Source organism: Malaclemys terrapin, chromosome 3 (genome assembly GCF_027887155.1).
Source record: "Malaclemys terrapin pileata isolate rMalTer1 chromosome 3, rMalTer1.hap1, whole genome shotgun sequence".
NCBI classification, from domain to species: domain Eukaryota; kingdom Metazoa; phylum Chordata; order Testudines; family Emydidae; genus Malaclemys; species Malaclemys terrapin.
Window position 1 is genome coordinate 199199931 of NC_071507.1, and position 20806 is coordinate 199220736.

The 20806-nt window shown below is 43.8% G+C and overlaps 1 protein-coding gene across 2 annotated transcripts; it reads right to left on the reverse strand.

Moving 5' to 3' along the window:
• Positions 1–675: 675 nt before the first annotated feature.
• LOC128834373 (L-threonine 3-dehydrogenase, mitochondrial) lies at positions 676–20028 on the reverse strand. 2 transcript variants are annotated; one of them, XM_054023027.1, is made up of 9 exons: positions 19823–20028; positions 11730–11929; positions 11213–11255; positions 8854–8924; positions 5311–5460; positions 5032–5204; positions 3924–4014; positions 2150–2419; positions 676–1885 (listed from the first exon to the last, which is right to left on the reverse strand). In XM_054023027.1, exons 1-9 carry the CDS (start codon positions 20026–20028, stop codon positions 1746–1748), a joined length of 1344 nt encoding a protein of 447 aa, XP_053879002.1. In that variant the 3' UTR covers positions 676–1745. The 2 variants fall into 2 exon arrangements, with proteins under 2 accessions (XP_053879002.1, XP_053879003.1); XM_054023028.1 differs by lacking the exon at positions 19823–20028 and adding an exon at positions 14681–14788.
• Positions 20029–20806: the final 778 nt, after the last annotated feature.

Consider the following 20806-nt stretch of genomic DNA (forward strand, 5'->3'; position numbering starts at 1 on the left):
AGGCAGAAACAAAGACATCTAGAGAACTTTTACTGCAAAAACTTGGGTGCCAAGTGAGTTCAGGCACCTACAGGATTCAGCAGGAGTTCTGTGCATTGCATTGATGCCTGACTCCTTTTGTGCATTCAGGTTTAAGTGGCCTCCAGAAGTCTAGCTTTAACTACTGTTAAACTAGATCATATGTGTAACAAACAGCAAGAGGAAAGGAGAGGAGCACAGAGTCACCTATAGTAACACAAAGTTTTCTCCAGTAAAAAAAGAGGTAGACAAAGCCCAAAGGAACATGTGTCCTGCATGAGGAACTTGATTTTAGTGTCAGGAAAGACCAAGCTAGCAAGCCTCAGAAGTGGGCCTTAACCTTCTGCCCCCATTAAAACTCATGCATCAGTCCCAAAATCTCTTATGTATGAAACTAAAGAAGTAGGATAGCCCTTATCAACTGTAGCTAGAATTTGGTGGCAAGGTGAGGGCGTATACTTCCCCCACTCTTTATATAGATGATTATGGGACATCACTCACAACTCAGTCCCATCAATTACGAACAAACATTCAACCTTTCACATAACTAAGCAACTAGAGAAACTTGTACTTTCAAGTATTAGATTCAGATAAACTAGAATGCTGCGTTTGGTTCCATTTCTTCAACTTGCGAAATAAAGAAGTGCTGGCACAGTCTCAACTTCTGGATTCCACTCCTCTGAAGCAAACAAATTTATTATACCTATACATAAATAGTATCTACAAATACACATATACATAGCGCACAATGTGAAGTGAACGGAACAGGTATTTTCAAGACTGGCTCAGCTTTACAACTGACTCAAGTCTCAACTTACCTTTCAAAACTTGCTCTCTGCAGCATATGATCACAATGGTGTAGTAAATGGGACTGGAAACAGGCCAAATGTGGTGCTAATTAAAGGTGAACTCATTCCTGGGCATTGCCTACTTTAAATAGGATAGCTAGAGATTCAGATATGCACCACAGATTTTAGTGTCCCAAATTCACCTTCACAATGAAACTGAAGTCAACAGAATTTCTAAAAACACGCAAAAGCTTGTTTGGAAAACCCTGTATTTTTAAAAGGGTAATGAATTCAAGTCTTATTTTCCTTTACATTTATGGACATAAGATTAATGCTACAGACATTCTGAATCTCATCTGTAAACAAATTGCAGGTTTACATAGCACTAACTAAAAAGTTTCCTTTTTAAATGAATAACTTTAATGACCATTGCCAAGTTTAAAAATAAAATGGCTCTTCTGATCTCTTAACTGTTGGTGGAAGAGAGAAGGGACAATCCCACCTTCCTACAATCCACAATTAGTTACCTCCACTAAGGAAATGAAAATTAATATATAATTTGTCAATTCGTCAGTAAGTGTCTAAGCACAAGGCTTTGTAATGTTGCTATGTGTTGTTTTCAGAAGGATACTCAGGCAGTGGAATGACTGTATAGCATTACCAGCCCTATAGTGATTTTTTTTTCTAGCTTCTTAAAATGCTAAAATTCAAGAATCCTATATGTTTCTCATTTCATGGTGCTGTAGTTTTACTAAATAATTTGGTACGGTCTCAAATAACCACACTGAATTCAGACTCTAGTACTTCAACCCCAACTCTATTGCAATACATGGAAAGTTTATAATTTACCTGCTATAAGACTTAGAGCATAATGAACTAATTCAGCAGTTTCTCCCTGGTCCTCTGTTGGAGTTTGGAAACCATGTTTTAAAAGGAGTTTCAGTTAATCTGGGCTACCCGGGAGTCAGAGCCAAGGATGTTAATCATTGTGGTCACCAGTTCAGAAAGATCGAAGTCATGTTTCCATCCCCAATCCCGCCGGGCATTGCTGTCATCAAAGTTCATTGGCCAACTGTCAGCTACAAGGAAGGGGAAAAAAACCCAAAGCATGAGATTTATAGCAAAGATCTTTCAACATTTCATAAGCAAGTAACAGAGTAGAGTTTCAAACAGTACAGCAACCCTTCCAGATGTCATCAAGATTGAAACAAGTGACTAAGGAGAACATATATAGGAGACGGAGGGGGAAAAAAAGGGAAATATTGTTTGATCCCAGCATCTGGCTTCACCCAGACAAGTTTGATACAGGATCACTGAAATGGAATGAAAAGGCAGGTACTAACCAATGGCTTGCCTGACAGCATCCACATTGTAGGTCACCTGGAGCTCAGGAATATGCTTCTTGACCTCTTGCACCAGCTCCTCAGGAGAGAAGCTCATGGCACTGATGTTGTAAGTCCTCATGCTAAGTGAAGCTGCAGGTGCTTCCATTACAGCTAGCGTAGCCTTCAGGCAGTCATCGATATACATCATTGGGAGGCGTGTGTCTGATTTTAAGTTGCACTGGAATTTGCCATTCTTTATGGCATCATGGAAAATCTGGACTGCATAGTCTGAAGGGAAAAAAAAGTTTTTGTACTCTCCCATCTGTATTCATGTGTTGTCTCTTGTCTTACACTTGGATCGTAAGCTCATTGGGGCAGGGACTGTCTTTTTGTTGTTCTGTGTTTGTACACCAGCATAATGGAGTCCTGGTCTATGACAAGGGCTACTACATGGTATGGCAGGGGAGGGCAAACTACAGCCCGCAGGCCGGATTCGGCCAGTCAGGGCTTTCAATCCGGCCTGCGGGATTGCCAGCTCTGTGGTGCAGCGGGGCTAAAGCAGGCAGAGGGCTCCGTGCGCTGCCCTCACCTGCAGGCACTGCCCCCCCGCAGCTCCTTTGGCTGGGAATGGGGAACCACAGCCAATGGGATCTTCGGGGGTGGTACCTGCAGGCAAGGGCAGCGCGCGACAGAGCTGCCTGCCCCACCCCACCCCGCGGATCCACTGCTGGACATGCTGGCCACTTCTGGGAGTGGGGTGGGGCCAGGGCAGGCATGGAGCCTGCTTTAAAACCATGCTGCGTGCCGCTGCCACCCTGGAGCTGCTTGAGGTAAGCATCACCTGGCCGGAGCCCACACCACTTGCACCCTAAGCCCCCTCCTGCACCCTGCACCCCTTGCCCTGAGCCCCTTCCTGCACACCGCACCCCCCCACCCTGCACTCCCTCCTGCACCCCCACCCCCTGCCCCAGCCCTACATTCATGGCCCTGCATACAATTTCCCCATCCAGATGTGGCCCTCGGGCCAAAAAGTTTGCCCACCCCTGTACTATGGTAATGCAAATAAATAAATATTAAAAATTCTTTTCAGAATTATAGAAATGCAGCCATCTCTGGGGTGGAAGGTGAAAGATGACTGAGGCACAACTTGGTGCATAGTTGCTGAGGTGAGGAAGGAGGACAGATTACCAACTCATGTCACATAAGCCACCAAGCAGCAACCAGATGTAATGACTTTGGGTCACTGCTGCATGGATTGGCTTTGAACAGTGAAAGGAATTCCTGTTCTGTGGGACTATCCAGCACCCCTCAGATTAATTTCAGCAGAAGTACGATTTGTATTTTCAACTGCATTTCAGGAGTTGTTTAGGTGTTTCTTTACACAACCTTACAGTCCCCTGAAAGTTTCACTTTTTCCCCATGAGACAATCCTTTTTAGAATAGGCTTAAATCAACAAAAATGCCCTCAAATGACTTTCACTGGCCAATATATGCAGGTGCACTCTAAGTTAGACATTGATAGACATGCTGTACAACACAGAGAAAGTGCACAATATTTGGTATTAAAATATGATACAATAGATTTCTTGCCTGTGACTACACCTATATATGATGGCCATTATTCATTTATGTGACTGCATTTTAAAGTGACTGGTTAGTTGTTTCTCGGCAAATGAGGTCACCAGACAATTACACACTGATGTCCCTCTCATCTCTGTTATGTGGAGCATTCAGTTCGCACACTGCAATGTTTTCACCTATAATAGTGAGACATAGAAAAAGAGTTTCCTACCAGTTGTTCCCCCACCAGGCTGAGAGTCAGCAGAGATAATTCCAGGATACCTCAGACATCGGAAGTCTAGCCCATACCTGTAGTGGTAGTACTGTTGAAGAAGGAGACAAGCAAGGCTTTAGACATGAAACTAGGGGATTGCATACTTTGTTGCTTCTATAGACTAAATGCATTGCATACACCAACGGTTCCTTGCATCCCTCCATTCCCACCTCCCCCACGAAAGCTCCTTTCCTTCTTTATTTCACAGATTCACAACCCCTCCATCACTCTTATGCCAGCAGCTCTGTGCGCACCCACATCCCCTTTCCCCACACAGCTATACCCAATTTCTTCCCCCCCCCCCCCCCCCCCCCCGCCCATGCCATGGACTCTGTGCTACAATCCATTTCCACAAGCCAGGGGCTGTGTGACACCCCCCCACCCCCGCCCATGTCCCGCTTCCTCATGCCATTGGCGCTATATGTCGGAGGTTAAGTGACCTCCATTCCCACATACCAGAGGCATTGTGTGCCCCACCATCATTCCTACCCTTCCCCCCCTCTACCATGTCAGGATATGCAACATATAAACAACAAATATGAATTAAATAAGAACAGTCAGTTATTTTGATTTGATTTAATTCACTCTGATGATCTGTATCCATCCTGATCCCTGGAGTCATTAGAAAATATATTGTAGGAAGACTTTCCTCAGCTCTGTCATGCTGGTAACTGAGGCACAGGGAGGTTTAATGATTTTCCTAGGGTCACAAAGAGTCAGTAGCCACACTCCATGCATCTGATGAAGTGGGTTTTAGCCCACAAAAGCTTATGCCCAAATAAATTTGTTAGTCTCTAAGGTGCCACAAGTACTCCTCGTTCTTTTTGCTGATACAGGCTAACATGGCTACCACTCAAACTCAAGCGTTTCTTAACTTCCAACTTCATTCTAATTCCTCACATGAAATTTATACGATTTCCCCACCCCAAACCCCTCAGGCAAAGCATCAACAGATGCCTCATACTACTAAGAAAATATGTCCGTAGGAAGAGAAGATAGGAAGAGGAAAGAACACTGCAGTGATCCACCTTCCATCGAGACTAATAATCCGTAACAAAGTTCTTACTTCTCCCATGAGCTCAGCATGAACCTTGGAGACTCCATAGATTGTCCTGGGTCTCTGAATGCAGAGATCTGGAGTTGGGTTTCGGGGAGAGGTGGGTCCAAAGGCTCCAATTGTGCTAGGGACAAAGAGTCTCAAACTATGCTCGGCTGCAATATCTAGAATGTTGTGCAAACCTGGAACGAACAAACAGAAATGATCAGAATCTAAACAAAATCTCCTCCAACCTCTAAAGGGGTCATGAACTTGAAAGGCTAGTCAAACAGTGCTGTAATCACCTACCAGTAATGTTTACAGCTCTGGCCAAAGGAACATTTGCTTCTCCAACAGCACTGAGTAAAGCACTATAATGAAACAGCCAAGTAATTCGATTGTTCACCACGATCTCACGGAGATTCTTGTAGTCCAAGATATCAGAGTAGATAAAAGGACCTAAAGAAGTGGACCAAATAAAAAAATTGGATGCTAAGACGGAGACTTTGGGACAAAATTCAATAAAAAACACAACTAGAGGCCCAATGAGTTTGCAGGTTCTTGCCCATGTCTTTATTCAGAAATACCTTTCAGTCCACTTTGTGAGTCAGATTTCTGCCTTCTATAGGCAGCAGCCACTAGAGCACTCCCTCTCCCAAAGACTATCACAAAGGCTCTGCAAATTTTTTCCACAGCGTGAGTCACATCTCAATAAGGACACTCTCGTGGACATCTGGTCTTCCACGTGCAATCACATAATATCCTCGTAGCAGCTTCAGCACTTCACAGACGAGTATTTAATGTATTTTGTCTACATTTAGCATCTGAAGACTAGGAGAGCGAACACTGTGTAATTAGCCATATCTGCAGACCACAGGCCAGCTCGGGACCCTCTGTTCTATCAAATATACTCTACCAACTATTGGCATATACCTATAGAGCAGTGGTCACCAACCAGTCGATTGCGATCGATGAGTCGATACTAGAGGATCTCCCAGTCGATCGTGATCTCGGCAGCATAGCGTGGCAGCCGCTAAGACAGGCTCCCTGCCTACCCCAGCCTCCCACCACTCCCGGAAGGGCGCTCCCTTCGCACACTGCTCCGGCCTGCAAGCACCACCACCCACAGCTCCCATTGGCCGGGAATGGGGAACTGTGGCCAATGGGAGCTGCGGGGACGATACTTGCAGAGAGGGGCAGTGCGCGGAGCCACGTGCGGCCCCCACCTCCGCCACCCAGGGCGCGTTGGCCCCTTCTGGGAGCGGCATGAGACTGGGGTAGCCAGGGAGCCTGCCTTAGCAGCAACCACACTGCACCGCCAACTGGGAGCCGCTGGAGGCAAGTGCTGCCCAGCAGGTGGCCGCACCAACCCCCAGTCCCCTCACAGAGCCAGCACCCCAAACCCCCGTCATACTGCCCTAGCCCAGAGCCCCCTCCTGCACCTAAACTCCCTCCCAGAGCTTGCGCCCCTCACCTCCTCCTTCACCCCAACCCCCTGCCCCAGGCTCATCCCAGAGCCCCCTCCCACACTACGAAATCTTCGGCCCCAGTCCAGAGTCCGCACCCCTTCCCAAACCCCAGCCCAGTGAAAGTGAGTGAGGGTGGGGAGATGGAATGAGTGGGGTGGGGCCACGGGGAAAGGGTGGGGCAGATCCTGAGTTGCCCTTAAATTCAAAAAGTGATCTTGGGCGTAAAAAGGTGTAGACCACTGCTGTAGTGTGAGGTCAGAGACCAGCTTACATAATATTATTCAAATGCCTCTAGACTAGTTCCTTTTAATTTATTGTTTATGGCAAAAGGGAAGGAAAGGAGGCTAACCAAGTTCCAAGGCACTACTGCCACTATGTGAATCCATACTGGCAATCTTGTATGGATTTCAGCATATACCGCATATAAGAAAGCGATTTCAGTATGGACAAAACGTGGATTTCATTTCCCAGTTGTTATTCTTCTGGGAAAATTTAAATTGCATCAACACTTACGGCAGGAGCAAGAGGGTTAAACCCACTGGAATGAAAGCCAGAGCCAATTTAACTTTAAGATTTATTTTGGTCAGCAAAAATCAGGAGGGAAGAAGAGTGGGAAGAGATATTCAAAATGTGTGTTCGTGTATCTTGCCCCAAGGAAAAATGCTGCCAAGGAAAAACAATTCAATTTCTGGGAAGATTTCACAGAAGTCAGAAGGTAGCACCCAGAACTTTCAAGATCAAAGAAATACTTTGAAAAGTGGTTTCTCTGATTAATTTAAGAGGCAGAATCCCCTGGGAGAATAACATGAGGGGGAAAGGAGTCCAAGAGAGCTAGCTGTATTTTAAAGAATCCTTACTGAGGTTGCAGGAACAAACCATCCCAATGTGTAGAAAGAATAGTAAATATAGCAGGCGACTAGCTTGGCTTAACAGTGAAATCCTTGCTGATCTTAAACACAAAAAAGAAGCTTACAAGAAGTGGAAGATTGGACAAATGACCAGGGAGGAATATAAAAAAATTGCTCAGGCATGCAGGAGTGGAATCAGGAAGGCCAAATCACACTTGGATTTGCAGCTAGCAAGAGATGTTAAGAGTAACAAGAAGGGTTTCTTCAGAAATGTTAGCAACAAGAAGAAAGTCAAGGAAAGTGTGGGCCCCTTACTGAATGAGGGAGGCAACTTAGTGACAGAGGATGTGGAAAAAGCTAATGTACTCAATGATTTTTTTGCCTGTCTCCACGAACAAGGTCAGCTTCCAGACTATTGCACTGGGCAGCACAGTATGGGGAGGAGGTGACCAGCCCTCTGTGGAGAAAAAAGTGGTTCAGGACTATTTAGAAAGCTGGACGAACACAAGTCGATGGGGCCGGATGCGCTGCATCCAAGGGTGCTAAAGGAGTTGGCGGATGTGATTGCAGAGCATTGGCCATTATCTTTGAAAACTCATGGCTATCGGGGGAGGTCCTGGATGACTGGAAAAAGGCTAATGCAGTGCCCAAAAGGGAAGAAGGAGGATCCGGGGAACTACAGGCCAGTCAGCCTCACGTCAGTCCCTGGAAAAATCATGGAGCAGGCCCTCAAGAAATCAATTCTGAAGCACTTAGAGGAGAGGAAAGTGATCAGTTCTGCAGAAAAGGACCTAGGGGTTACAGCGGACGAGAAGCTGGATATGAGTTGACAGTGCACCCTTGTTGCTAAGACGACTAACGGCATATTGGGCTGCATTAGTGGGAGCATTGCCAGCAGATCGAGGAATGTGATCATTCTCCTCTATTCGACATTGGCGAGGCCTCATCTGGAGTACTGTGTCCAGTTCTGGGCCCCACACTACAAGGATGTGGAAAAATTGGAAAGAGTCCAGCGGAGGGCAACAAAAATTAGGGGGCTGGAACACATGACTTGGGAGGAGAGGCTGAGGGAACTGGGCTTGTTTAGTCTGCAGAAGAGAAGAATGAGGGTGATTTGATAGCTGCTTTCAACTACCTGAAAAGGGGTTCCCAAAGAGGATGGATCTAGACTGTTCTCAGTGGTAGCAGATGACAGAACAAGGAGTAATGGTCTCAAGTTGCAGTGGGGGAGGTTTAGGTTGGATATTAGGAAAAACTTTTTCACTAGGAGGGTGGTGAAGCACTGGAATGGGTTACCTAGGGAGGTGGTGGAATCTCCATCCTTAGAAGTTTTTAAGGCCCTGGCTGGGATGATTTAGTTGGGGATTGGTCCTGCCTTGAGCTGGAGGTTGGACTAAATGACCTCCTGAGGTCCCTTCCAACCCAGATATTCTATGATTCTATACATAGTTCAAATGCCTGGCTGTGTTTTGCTGCAGATGAGCAACATCAGAGGCAATATGAAGGCTTCTCTATATGCTAATCCAGTCACTTACCATTATAAAAGACATCATCTGGTGGTTTTCTAATGTCAGACAGGATCACATTGTTTTTCCCAAAACGCTTCCTGAAAAGGAAGGCACATGGTACAATTAGTTTGTACTCTTCAAGACAATGTGTCAGTCATTGTTCTGCTACATTAGTTTTAATAGGAACTAATCTGGAGAAGTCATTTGGGCAGAGAACATTTTATGACTTTGTCTAGTGCAAGCACTGATGTCAATCTATCTTATTAATTCTCAAGGTACATCTACATTACAGCCGCCGCAGTGGTACAGCTACTACTCCTGGGGGAAGTGTGTGCCAAAAAATTCTGCAACGAAAAACTAAAATTTCTGTGCACAATATTTTAAAATTCTGCATATTTTGTGTCAAAAGAAAACAATATAATCCCACCAGTTTCAATTATTTTTGGTCAGTTATTTCAAAATATCTGTCAGCAAGTATGTCTGTAACAATACAGACAACAACAACAAAAATTCAGGAAATGTTTTTTGTCAAATAGATTCCTTACTAGGCATATTAATTCAGAACTCTGAGTAATAATGTAGTTTAAATGCAATACAGAACCGTATTTCCCGCACACCTCAGAAGCAGTGCAAAGGCTTGCAGGAGTGAGGGGTAACAGAGGAGCTGCGGAAGAGGGAACTAAATTGCTGGAAGGAGCCTGGGCGTGAACTTGGAGGGTTGTTGGGTATGGGTGGAAAAAGTATAGAACAGTTTTTTTTGGGAGGCAGGGAGGGATTTTTAGGGATCTTCCACCATGCAAACCCTGGCTGACCCCTAGCCTCTCCCATTCAATCAGGCACAGCTGCCCTTGTCCCCATATGTTCCTGCACCCCCCCCCCCATGTCCTTGCACCCCCGTCTGTGTCCCTCCACCCCCAGACACCCACTTCCCCCATCCCCATGTGGCCCTGCACCCATGTGTCTGTGCCCCCACTCAGCCACCCTCTGTCCTTGTGTCCCTGCACCCCCTCCGCTGTCACCATGTGGCCCTGCACCTCCCTATCCTCTGTGGCCCTGTGTCTCCACTCCCACTCCCATTCAGCCCCTGCCCCAGTCTGTCCTCTCCCACTAGCCCTTCTGAGCCCCCGTCTGACACCCAGCAGCGCCACGCTCTCTGCTTCCCATAGTCTGTCTCCTGACCTGGCTGACAGGCTCTCTCTTCTCTAGCTGGTTGGGAGCTGCTGCTGTGTTCTATCACCACAGTGCCCTCTGTTGGGCAAAAGGCAGAACTGCAGCAACATTTCGGCAGAAGCTTTTTTCACACTGTCCTCATCAAATTTGGAGGATGTGTTTTGGTGCTCCCATTATGGCTAAAATGCTCTATAGACAAATACTACTTCTATGTATAGCTGATATCTAGGAAGCAGCACATGAGATCAAGAATGCGGATGAAGGACAGTTCCTAGAATGTTTTAGATTTCTTGTGAAAGCAATACAAAGAAAAAAAGTGAGATAATCCAGTGAAAAAGTGCCAGAATGGATCATTTTATGCTCTTATTCTCTCTGCATCAATTCACTTTACATCAAACTACCATGAAAAATTAAAATAGCAAAGTTTATATCTTATAGTTTCTTGCCCATTCAATTGCAAAATAAAATCTTAACATTCCTGTTATCCTTAACTATGACGCAGCTACTGCACTATAAGAGATAGTAACTTAGATAAAGTTTTCTATCACTGAAATTCTCTTCAAGAAATACCATCAGTTATGGCAAGGTCCAAAAGTTTAGGTGTTTAGTAAGTTGGTGGGTTTTAGAAAACCCAAAGTGGTTCTCTAAAAAATTTAATATCAAAGAGATCATGAAAAGAGATACAAATTAAACATTTGCCTGAGGTATTGGGAACTCAAACCCAGCAGCATTGTGATAGTGCATGAAAAACAAAAAGGGAAACTTACCACAAGCTAAGGCCTTAGATTCTCAAAATATATGCTTAACTTTATGCACCCAAGTAGTTTCATTGATCCCAATGACAAGTGACCTGTACAAAATTACATACATTTGCAGGACTAAGGCCAAAAATACCAACAAAAGGAAGAATGACTGGTCATTTTTCAGCTCTAAATGAAGTGAAAGGTATAAGAACAAACAACACAGAAGGTGTAAAGTTATGTTTTGAATCTTAATTACATCTTGGATTTCTGAAGTAATAGCAGCAGTTCTAAGGATATTTTAAAATATGGACTTTTAAGTGTCCCATTCAGCATTCTAAGATTCTTAGCTACAGTTTTCATAAGATTTTGGGTGCTCAACTTGAGACATTCAACGTAACTAGTCACTTCTGAAAATCTTGATCGTGGGGTTTTTAACTTCTTACTATGTATAAAATTACAAAATCGTAACATACCTCAAGAGTTTAGCGAGTCCCACCCCAAGTTGGCCCAGGCCCCCTAAAGAGGAAAAGAGAGATTGTAAAAACAAAAGCCAAGTCAAAGAAAAGATAATGATATCAAAATATTGACTGTTACTTATGTGTCCTTATAGACCAATAGAAGTTCAAAACTTAATACTTCAACTACATTGTTATGGGAACCAAAATAGAAGAGTTTTGTTTACACAGAACTAAGAAACTTAATATGCTGTTTTAAGAGAAAGGGATGCTTTTACTATATCTCTAAAATAAACTGGCCAAAAATACCGCAATATAGTGCTAATCCTAACTGGGGGCATCAGGTACCTCTGCAATACAAAATAATACATAATAATAGTAATGATCTAGAGAGATTATGAACACTCAAAACTCCTAGTTGTTTACATGGAATTTGGAGATGCTCCGCAACTCTCAGGATCAGGCCCCAGTAGAAAAAAAAATGACTGCCAACTGAGAAACAAAATAAGAATGAAGTCATTAAATGATGACTAACCTGTAATTAACACTCGAGGATGATCAGTCTCTGAAAAAGATACTGAATGAAAGCTGGCATCTGAGGTCACCTGACGTGGTGAGACACCAATACATCTAACTGGCACAATGGAAGTCTGACATCCACAACCGGGGCTCTGTAGCAACTGACTAAGGGTTCTGCTCAAGTTCTTTACAATTGCCATTTTTGTCTTAAATATGCTGTGAGAAGAGGGAAAGTATTAGTCACAAATTATTCTTTAAAAACAAACAGAGTTTCTCAACATTTAGAATGGTGTAGAACAGTCTGCATTTAAGGAAAGTTTTATGCAACCCCAGTTCTGTCTGAAGTACTGAAACCTGAACCAGTGCCATGACCTGCTCTATGCAGCGTATGAAATAGAATGAATAAGGGTAGCATGAGCATGGGCAGAAAATATTCACAAGTATAAAGAGTCCAGTGTAGCAGACTGTGAGAACCCAGGGTGGTGTCATTTCAACTTTCTGCCTCAGTCCCTTTTGTGGTGAGCATCAGAAATCAGGATTCCTACAGCAAATGGAGGCACAAGCTCAAAAAGCAACAGTACCTACTACTATGACTGGAAACGGTCACTACCTGGGTTAAATGGATACATTCTAGAGCTTACCTAAAGTCAAGTCAACATTAAAATTCTCATGGCCTAGCTTTTCTTAACATTGCATCAAGAAGAAGCAATTACATCAGTGGAAATTGCAGTAGATCAACTGTGGAACATCACTGTCCCCAAACACACACTATTTACAGAATGAATGGAACCAGAGAAGCAAGCAAAAAGCAGAATGATTTATTATACATAAGGTTTCTGTTTCCAGGGTTTATTAAATCCTTTTTTCAGGGTTTTTTTTTTTAGCATTTTTTAGTTTTATGCAGATGTGCAAAATTGGGGGCTTTGAGGGAGCTCCCTCTTTGAATATATGGTAATAAGTAACAATATTATGTTAAAGTGTATTAGGGTGTTTCAAACACTATGTAAAAGCACACTAGGGAGCCTTTAGTGCACACTAATAGGATCTACATGGACCAATTAACATGCAACACATTAGTGAACTAGATATCACCCCCCCCAGACTGCATTATTGCTCCCTGTAGACAAGTCCTTAGGCACAAGATACCATTTCCAGTATTTTTCTGGTGTTTAACAAAAACCTGTTATTAGGATTTTGTCTTTTTATTGGCTAAAGCCAAAAATCAGAAGCCCTATTTATAGAGTCTAATCTACACAATTAACCTAATTGCTTTACAATCAAATACTGTTTCATAACAAAAATGGCACACAGTGCATGTAGTTCATGCTCAATTAGAGGCCAGTCAGAGAGAGAGAGAGAGTCTATATCTAGGGAGGAAACAGGGAGGGAGATGAGCATTGTAGCCTTCTTTATTTACTTGAATAGTTAATATTTACTTGATTAGCGTTCACCTCTAGACAAGCCACAACATGCGAGTTATTAGATGGCAGACCCCCAAGAAATAACAAATCTTTATTACCCTTGTGGTGAAACCCCAATCAGAAGAATAGGTACATCCCAGTTTCTACTGTCTAGTCATCCTGTTCTTTCCAACTATGTTCTGAATGCACCCTCTCGTGTATCATGTTACACTAACACCCATTTTATCCTATGCTTATTCATAATTAATTCACCCATTTTCTCCTTATTTGAACTTCCACACTCCACTATTTAGGGTCCTCACTTTTCAAAGGTTAATTATCCACCTCCTTCACAATCATTAGCATTTGTGTCACTAGTTGCTATGGCTTTACTGTGGTTAATATTTATGACTGTCCGTTACATATGCTCCTTAAAAGTACCCTAAAATATCAATAACTTGTTTGCAGTTTCTTATTTCATCCTAGTCAACTGATTTACTTCATTTGTTTATCTCCAGTCTTCAGTCTTGCAACATCGCAAGGTCACTTCCATCATTTACTTATGTCAAGCTACACTTGAGCCTTTCCACTCATGCTTACTCCCAATATAGGTCCTTAGGCTAGGTCACTACTCTCACTGCAGCAGAAGCCACCCTTTTAAGTATTACCTGAAATCCTACACATGCTACAGCAAGTATCCATTACATATCCATTCTGAAATTATACTTTGTTTTAATGAAAAATGTTGAGTTCAATCACTGCAGCCCTTCCCATCTCCCTCCCACACATCCCAATTCTCTGCCAGACAGGTTGACTCAGAGTAACCTCACAGATGGTTTTATAGAGGCTATTAAAGAGGATTTCTCCTCTCCCCTTCTCTATGAACTCTTAGTGTTGGCATAGTAAGGAACAAAAGGCTCCTGCTGGAAATTCAGACAGCAATCACTGTCCAATACAGACTAACACGGCTACCATGATGAAACCTGCCTTAAAAACATTTCCAACCCAACCAGTTCCCAGCAAAAACTGCATCATGACTCCAATATAAATTAGTAGCATCACTTAACAGAAAAGGGGCATAAAATAAAATAAATAAATTAATGAGACAAACTCAGTTCTCTCAATATCCAGGTCTTAATTTGAAAAGGCAACTTTGATATCGGTTATTATGTTATTTTAAAGTCACCTGCATCACTTTACCACTTAAAGTAAAGTAGTTTTGAAGATGGAAGGTCCTAAGTATTATTACGAATGTAACAAACTCCTTTTTCCAGGTAGCCTTCTCTTTCCTGACCAACCCAAAGAGAAAATATTCTTGTCTCATTTCAAACGTCAAACACCTGTTACCATCTAGATTCTCTGACAAGCTCCTCATCCACTATATTAGCTTGTGAGGGAAATTAATAAAAGAATCAACAATTTGTTCACTATCCTAATTAAATAAAACCAAAGAGCTTCTCCAAAGAAGTGTGTACTGAATTTTAGCATTTATTTTTAATAAAATGAAATGAAAAACATTTAAGATGATACAATAAATCAGAGTTGTTTTGCTTCTATCTGAGCTTACCTTTCTTTCTTTCTCTTGGTGATTTAGCAGAAGGGAAAGGGGTGTGTGTGTGTGGAATTTATAGAGTCCTGCCTCTTTGCTAAGCCAATCAAAATCCTAAAAAGAGTAGGAGTTGGCCTGTACGTAAGAGAAAGGGGAAGAGGGAGGGAGAGATCAACAGCAACCAGGAACATCTAAGAATGTTTGATTTAAGAGGTCTTCACCACATGACATACAGTGTTGTTTCTCAAATATCCTGTGGCCAACAAGGCTACATGTGGGTGAGGTAATATCTTTTACTGGGGACCCACCTCTTTTGGTGAGAAAGACAAGCTTTCAAGTTCGAAGCTCGTCTCTCTCACCAACAGAAGTAGATCCAATAAAAGATATTACCTCCCCCACCTTGTTTCACCAGGTGATAGGTAGAGAATATTGAAAATATGTAACAAGATTGCTTAGCTAAAGGGAGTATACAACATACGATCATCACTAAAAAAACATTTAAAGAGAATAGCTTTTAAATAACTGATAGAGCAAAGCATTAATAAAAAGCGAACAGGCTTGTGGTAAAAAGCAAAGCAGCAATTCAGTGCTGAATAGCAGGGAATTTCCAAGTTTTGTAATAAGATTGTGAAAAAATTATGTAATGCCCTCACAATTGACAAGAATTTAACAAGTTAATCTTTCAGTCTGCAATCCTTTTTCTGGAGTCTGACAAACTTTACATGTGCTGATAGGGTAACATGAGCACCTGTTGCTGACATAAAAGACTAAAACATGTTTATAAGTTAGCTGGCTGCTTTCCCCAGTATCAGTTTGGATTAGGGCTGTCAAGTAAGCACAGTTAACTCAAGCGATTAACTCAAAACAAATTAACTCAATTAAAAAAATCACTATTAATCGCACTGTTAAATAACAGAATACCAGTTTACATTTACTATAAATATTTTGGATTTCTTCTACATTTTCAAATATATTGATTTCAATTACAACCCAGAATACAAAGTGCACAGTGCTCACTTTATATTATTTATTACAAGTATTTGCACTGTAAAAAAGATAAAAATAATATTTTTCAATTCACCTCAAATACAGTAGTGCAATCTCTATCGTGTAAGTGCAACTAGCAACTTACAAATGTGGACTTGTAGGCTCTGAAGTTTTATATTGTTTTATTTGAGTGCAGTGATGTAAAAATTCTACATTTGTAAGTTGCACTTTCACGACAAGGAGATTGCATTACAGTACTTGTATGATGTGAATTGAAAAATACTATTTCTTTTATCTTTTTTACAGTGAAAGTATTTGTAATAAAAATAATAAAGTGAGCACTGAACACTTTGTATTCTGGGTTGTAATTAAAATCAATATATTTAAAAAAATCTAGAAAAAATCCAAAATACTCAAATAAATGGTATTCATTTATTGTTTAACAGTGTGATTAAAACTGCGATCAATCACCTTTTTTTTAAATCTCGGTATTAATCACAATTAATTTTTTTAATTGTTTGACAGCCCTAGTTTGGATATTAATTATTTTTATAGATCTCTAAGAAATAAGATAAGGGAACTTAGGAGTTTAATTTGTAATAAGTAAAGTTTTTGTAAGCTTCAGCAATAAATTAAACTGGAACTCAAGCCCAAGGCATAAAAAGAAAGGTCAAATCCCAGAACATAAAATCTCAGCTGTAGCTTCAGTAGGCTGTATAGCTGTTGTGCGACCCAGCTACATTCGTGCATACACTTATTTTAGAGGATGTTCATTTTACCAAGAATATACAGTGTCATTGGAGGAGTGGGTGGAAGAAACTCACCACAATCTGTGCTTTCACTATTAGAAAATACAAATATACTGAGAGAAAAGGACTAAGTGAGCTGGTGTGTTAAAGCAGGGAGTATGTGGGTGAACTCCACTAGTCTGTCTCTAGGGAGGAGAGGGGCAGCTCTCCATTACTCCTTCAACCTCCTGGTCAGGCAGTAGAAAGACTAAAAAGGGGATTTTGCTACCCTCACCCCAGCATGGTTTTTTAACCCCCCTGCCCCCCATATCTAGCTCCCTGGTGCTTGCCTCTTCTGCTGCAGCAAGAATGTGAAATGGACATGATTTTTATTTTCAGTATTATACATAGGGTTTGGAATAGTAGCAGTGAAAGAGACAGGAATCACAGTTCTAAATATGCTGCAGTTTACAGCTTTCTTTGTCAGCTGCAGAGGCACAAGAATGGTTTCTACACACTTTGGAACACAGCTTTGAAGCATTAGGTCACATTAAGATTACCTTCATAACGACAGGGACCAGACACTGGATTATTTTAAAAGAACGTTTAAATTCTTCAGAAATTGATGGTTTAGTCTCTTTACTTTTGGTGAGATTATTCTTTTCTTGCTAGCTAGTATTTATAAGCCTCGAGTTACAGCATTAGGCTTTGTTCACTAGAGAAGTGCCTATCTATTTTGGTATCTTTGTTAAGTTGCTTGAAGGTTATTGGGGTTTTTGTGATTGTTTTTTGTTTCTGGAGTGGGTGGTGGGACATTCGGATAGAAGGGGTTTCAATGACCCATATCTAAAATCTACTTCTGGCCAGACTGGAAATTAGTTGGACGGGTTCATTCTATTCTATATGGTAAGGATGACACTATCACTCCATTCGACTGTCAGGGCTTGTCTACAGTGGCACAGTTGCGCCATTGTACCGCTTTAGCATTGAAACCACCTACGCCGACAGGAGGGATTCTTCTGTCAGCACAGGTAGTCCACCTCCTCGAGAGGTGGTAGTTAGGTTGATCAAAGAATTCTTCTGTCGATCTAGTGCAGTCTACACAGGGTCTTAGGTCGGTTTCACTACACCACTCAGGGGTGTGCATTATTCACACCTCTGACCGACATAATTAAACTGATTTAAACTGAGTATAGGAGACTCCTACTATACTTCTGCTCTGGAAGGATCTGTGAGTTGAGAGAGCTGATTCCCATGGTTTCACCTACTCCACTGCAGTCTTTTGCTCATCTGCTTGGGCTCTCTACAGCATGCCCTCAGCATGAAAGGAACTACAGTAGCGCCTTTCATGCCCTCCACCCCCAACACGGGAAAGCAGCACTTGACCAGAAGTTGGTTGCTGAAAGCAAGGAGGAAAACTAGATTCCTTCAGTAATCAACTGAAGCATGATTTAAAAAAACAACAACATGTTACAGTGAGGCAAAAAGAAAAGCTGTAACTATTTGCCATGTTTTTCATAAAAGCCCCACTGTCACTAAGGTCTGCTTTAGAAATTACAGCATACTTAAAGAATACAGAAAAACTAATTTCAGTTGCCATGATGATAGGTCTAAACTGAATTTACAGAAAACAGGTATTTTTAAAAACTCAGAATTATTTCAGTCTAATCCATACAAGAAAACAGCATCAGACAATGATTCACTAAACTAGGTAGGATTTTTCCCCCCAGGTTAAGTTCTAGTAAATGGATGCTTCTAACTACCTTAATGATCAGAGACTATAAATGCAGTAACTGCATGGAGTATTAAATTCTTAACCAGCAGGTTCCATTTTGTAAAATGCTGTTAGATACTTGGATGACAAGCACTAGAGAAATCTTAAGGATTATTAATAATCCTTAGCTGTAAAGTCAAAGTCTCTAAATTGCCAGTGTTGGCATTTAGAGTAACACAAGTAACTGTCAGAATTAATCTAACTGCTTTTTTCCAGCTCTTTGGCTACCTTCCTTGTTAAGACCGTGCCTGCTACATCAGTATGATGCTGCAAGCTTTTCACTTTAATGTTTAGAGCAATTTGATCTTTCGAATGCCTTGGCATGGCACAAAGAAGAACAGGAGTACTTGTGGCACCTTAGAGACTAACAAATTTATTAGAGCATAAGCTTTCGTGGACTACAGCCCACTTCTTCGGATGCATATAGAATGGAACATATAATGAGGAGATATATATACACACATACAGAGAGCATAAACAGGTGGGAGTTGTCTTACCAACTCTGAAAGGCCAATTAATTAAGAGAAAAAAAACTTTCCTCTCAGAGTTGGTAAGACAACTCCCACCTGTTTATGCTCTCTGTATGTGTGTATATATATCTCCTCATTATATGTTCCATTCTGTATGCATCCGAAGAAGTGGGCTGTAGTCCACGAAAGCTTATGCTCGAATAAATTTGTTAGTCTCTAAGGTGCCACAAGTACTCCTGTTCTTCTTTTTGCGGATACAGACTAACACGGCTGTTACTCTGAAACTTGGCATGGCACATAAGAGCCAAGCACTGAGTTAACACGAGCCTTGACTAGGTGCATTTGGCAAGAGCCTCCGCTAATGCAGAGGCTGCAATGCACAGCCCGCAGCAGCCCAGCCACTGATTTATAGGTCTTGCTTCACCCTTTCAGCAGCTGCAGGACCCAAACGGGTTGGTCCAAGAACCTCAATCCCAGGCCAACCTGCCAACACAAAGACGACGTCCTCTTAAGCCTTAGGGTCTGGGCCATGCAAAAGTGGCCCCAACTCACCGCCTGGCCGCTCCTCGCACCTTTCGGAGCTTAGAACCCCTAGCACCCAGGTGGGGCTTTTCATCAGTCCATCGCAAAACCCTTTATACAGGAGGATCCTGCTAGAGCCCCTTTCATCCCAGGGAGACTCCCAGAGCGAGCTATGGCCACAGACCCCCCCCCCCCCCGCCCCTCACAGCGCCCTGGGGGGGGGGGGGGGGGCTGTCAGACCACGCACAGCTTGAGGGAACCCAGGCGTCCTGGCTCTCACCCCCGCGCTGCAGGGGGATGGGAAGGGGGGGGTGTCGCTCCAATTCTCCCCTCCCCCAGTCCCACCAGCGCGTGCCCCCCCCCCCCCAGTTTCAGCCCCCCCCCCGCGGCGCTGTTCGCGGGGAGGGAAGAGTAACTGCGGCGGCCACGAACCGCCGGTAGAGCTGGCGAGGGGGAGGGGGAAGAGCGGGGTCCCGGCGCTGAGCGGGGAGGCAGCGACCAGCCCAAAGCCGGGTGGGCTCCGCTGGGGTGGGGGAGGGGCGGACCCCGGGGAGCTGGAGCTGAGGAGACGCAGCAGCGGGGCCCGCCCCGCGGTAAGGAGCCGCCCCTCCCCCGCCCATTCATTCGGAGGCAGCTACCCGGGGCCAGACCATCGTCCCCCCCCCGCAACGGTACCGACCCCTCCCGCAGGAATACGATTGGTTCCGCTCGCGGCCTTCGGCCCCCGCGCTGCAGCCCAATGGTACGTGGGCCAGAGGCTCGCGCACGCCGCCGCCGCTCCTTTATCAAGCCGGCTCGCGCGGCCCCTAAGCCCCGCCCCCACCTGGCAGCCTGAGCCTCCTGATAGGCTTGATGCTGGGAGAGGCGGGGCCAGAGTGCTGCCATCACCTCCGCAGTAAGCGTGGAGACCGGCCAGGCTGGGGAAGATTTAAAGGCGTCGGGCCGATCTCCCCCTGCGCCTCAGCTTCGCACCACACCCCCGAGAGTGGGGAGGGCGGGGCATCTGGTGAGTGGTGATGTCATCAGGTGACGTCCCGCCATGACATCACAGGGCCACGAGGTTGTGCCAGAAGAGACATCGTTTTGTGGCAAGAAATGGGAAGCACGTGGTCAGGGGCAGAGCAGGGGGAGTCAGGACTCCTGGGTTCTTTTCTGTCCCCACCTGTGGGGCAAACAGGCGGTGCTGTCACTAGGGCATGGGATGAGGAAGAGCCAGGACTCCTGGGTTCTGTCCCTGACTTCGGCAGGGATAGTCATTGGAGAGGGAGGATCCTGGTACCCATCAGTGGCCTTACTCACCTGTTCTAACCCTGACACACGGATGGGACTAGAATACAGCTTTTTGAAAGTGTGCTGTTTAGGAGAGAGAGGAATAAACAGAAAGGTGGCAGGGTCGCATTGTACATCAACTAAAGAAATAAGAAGTGGTAGTACGGTCAAAACCGAATGGTTGGGGTCAAAATCACCTTCGGGGAGTATGGTAAAAGAGGATCGGTCTGTTGGGATAGTGTTAGAGCAGGGGTGGGCAAACTACAGCCCACGAGCCGATTTAAGCTGTCCTGCAAGCCGCACCACGCTCCACACCTTGCTCCAGCCAAAGCGCTGTGTCGGGGGCCACACCATGCGGCTCGTCCCCACTCCGGCGCTCCAGCCAGGGTACTGA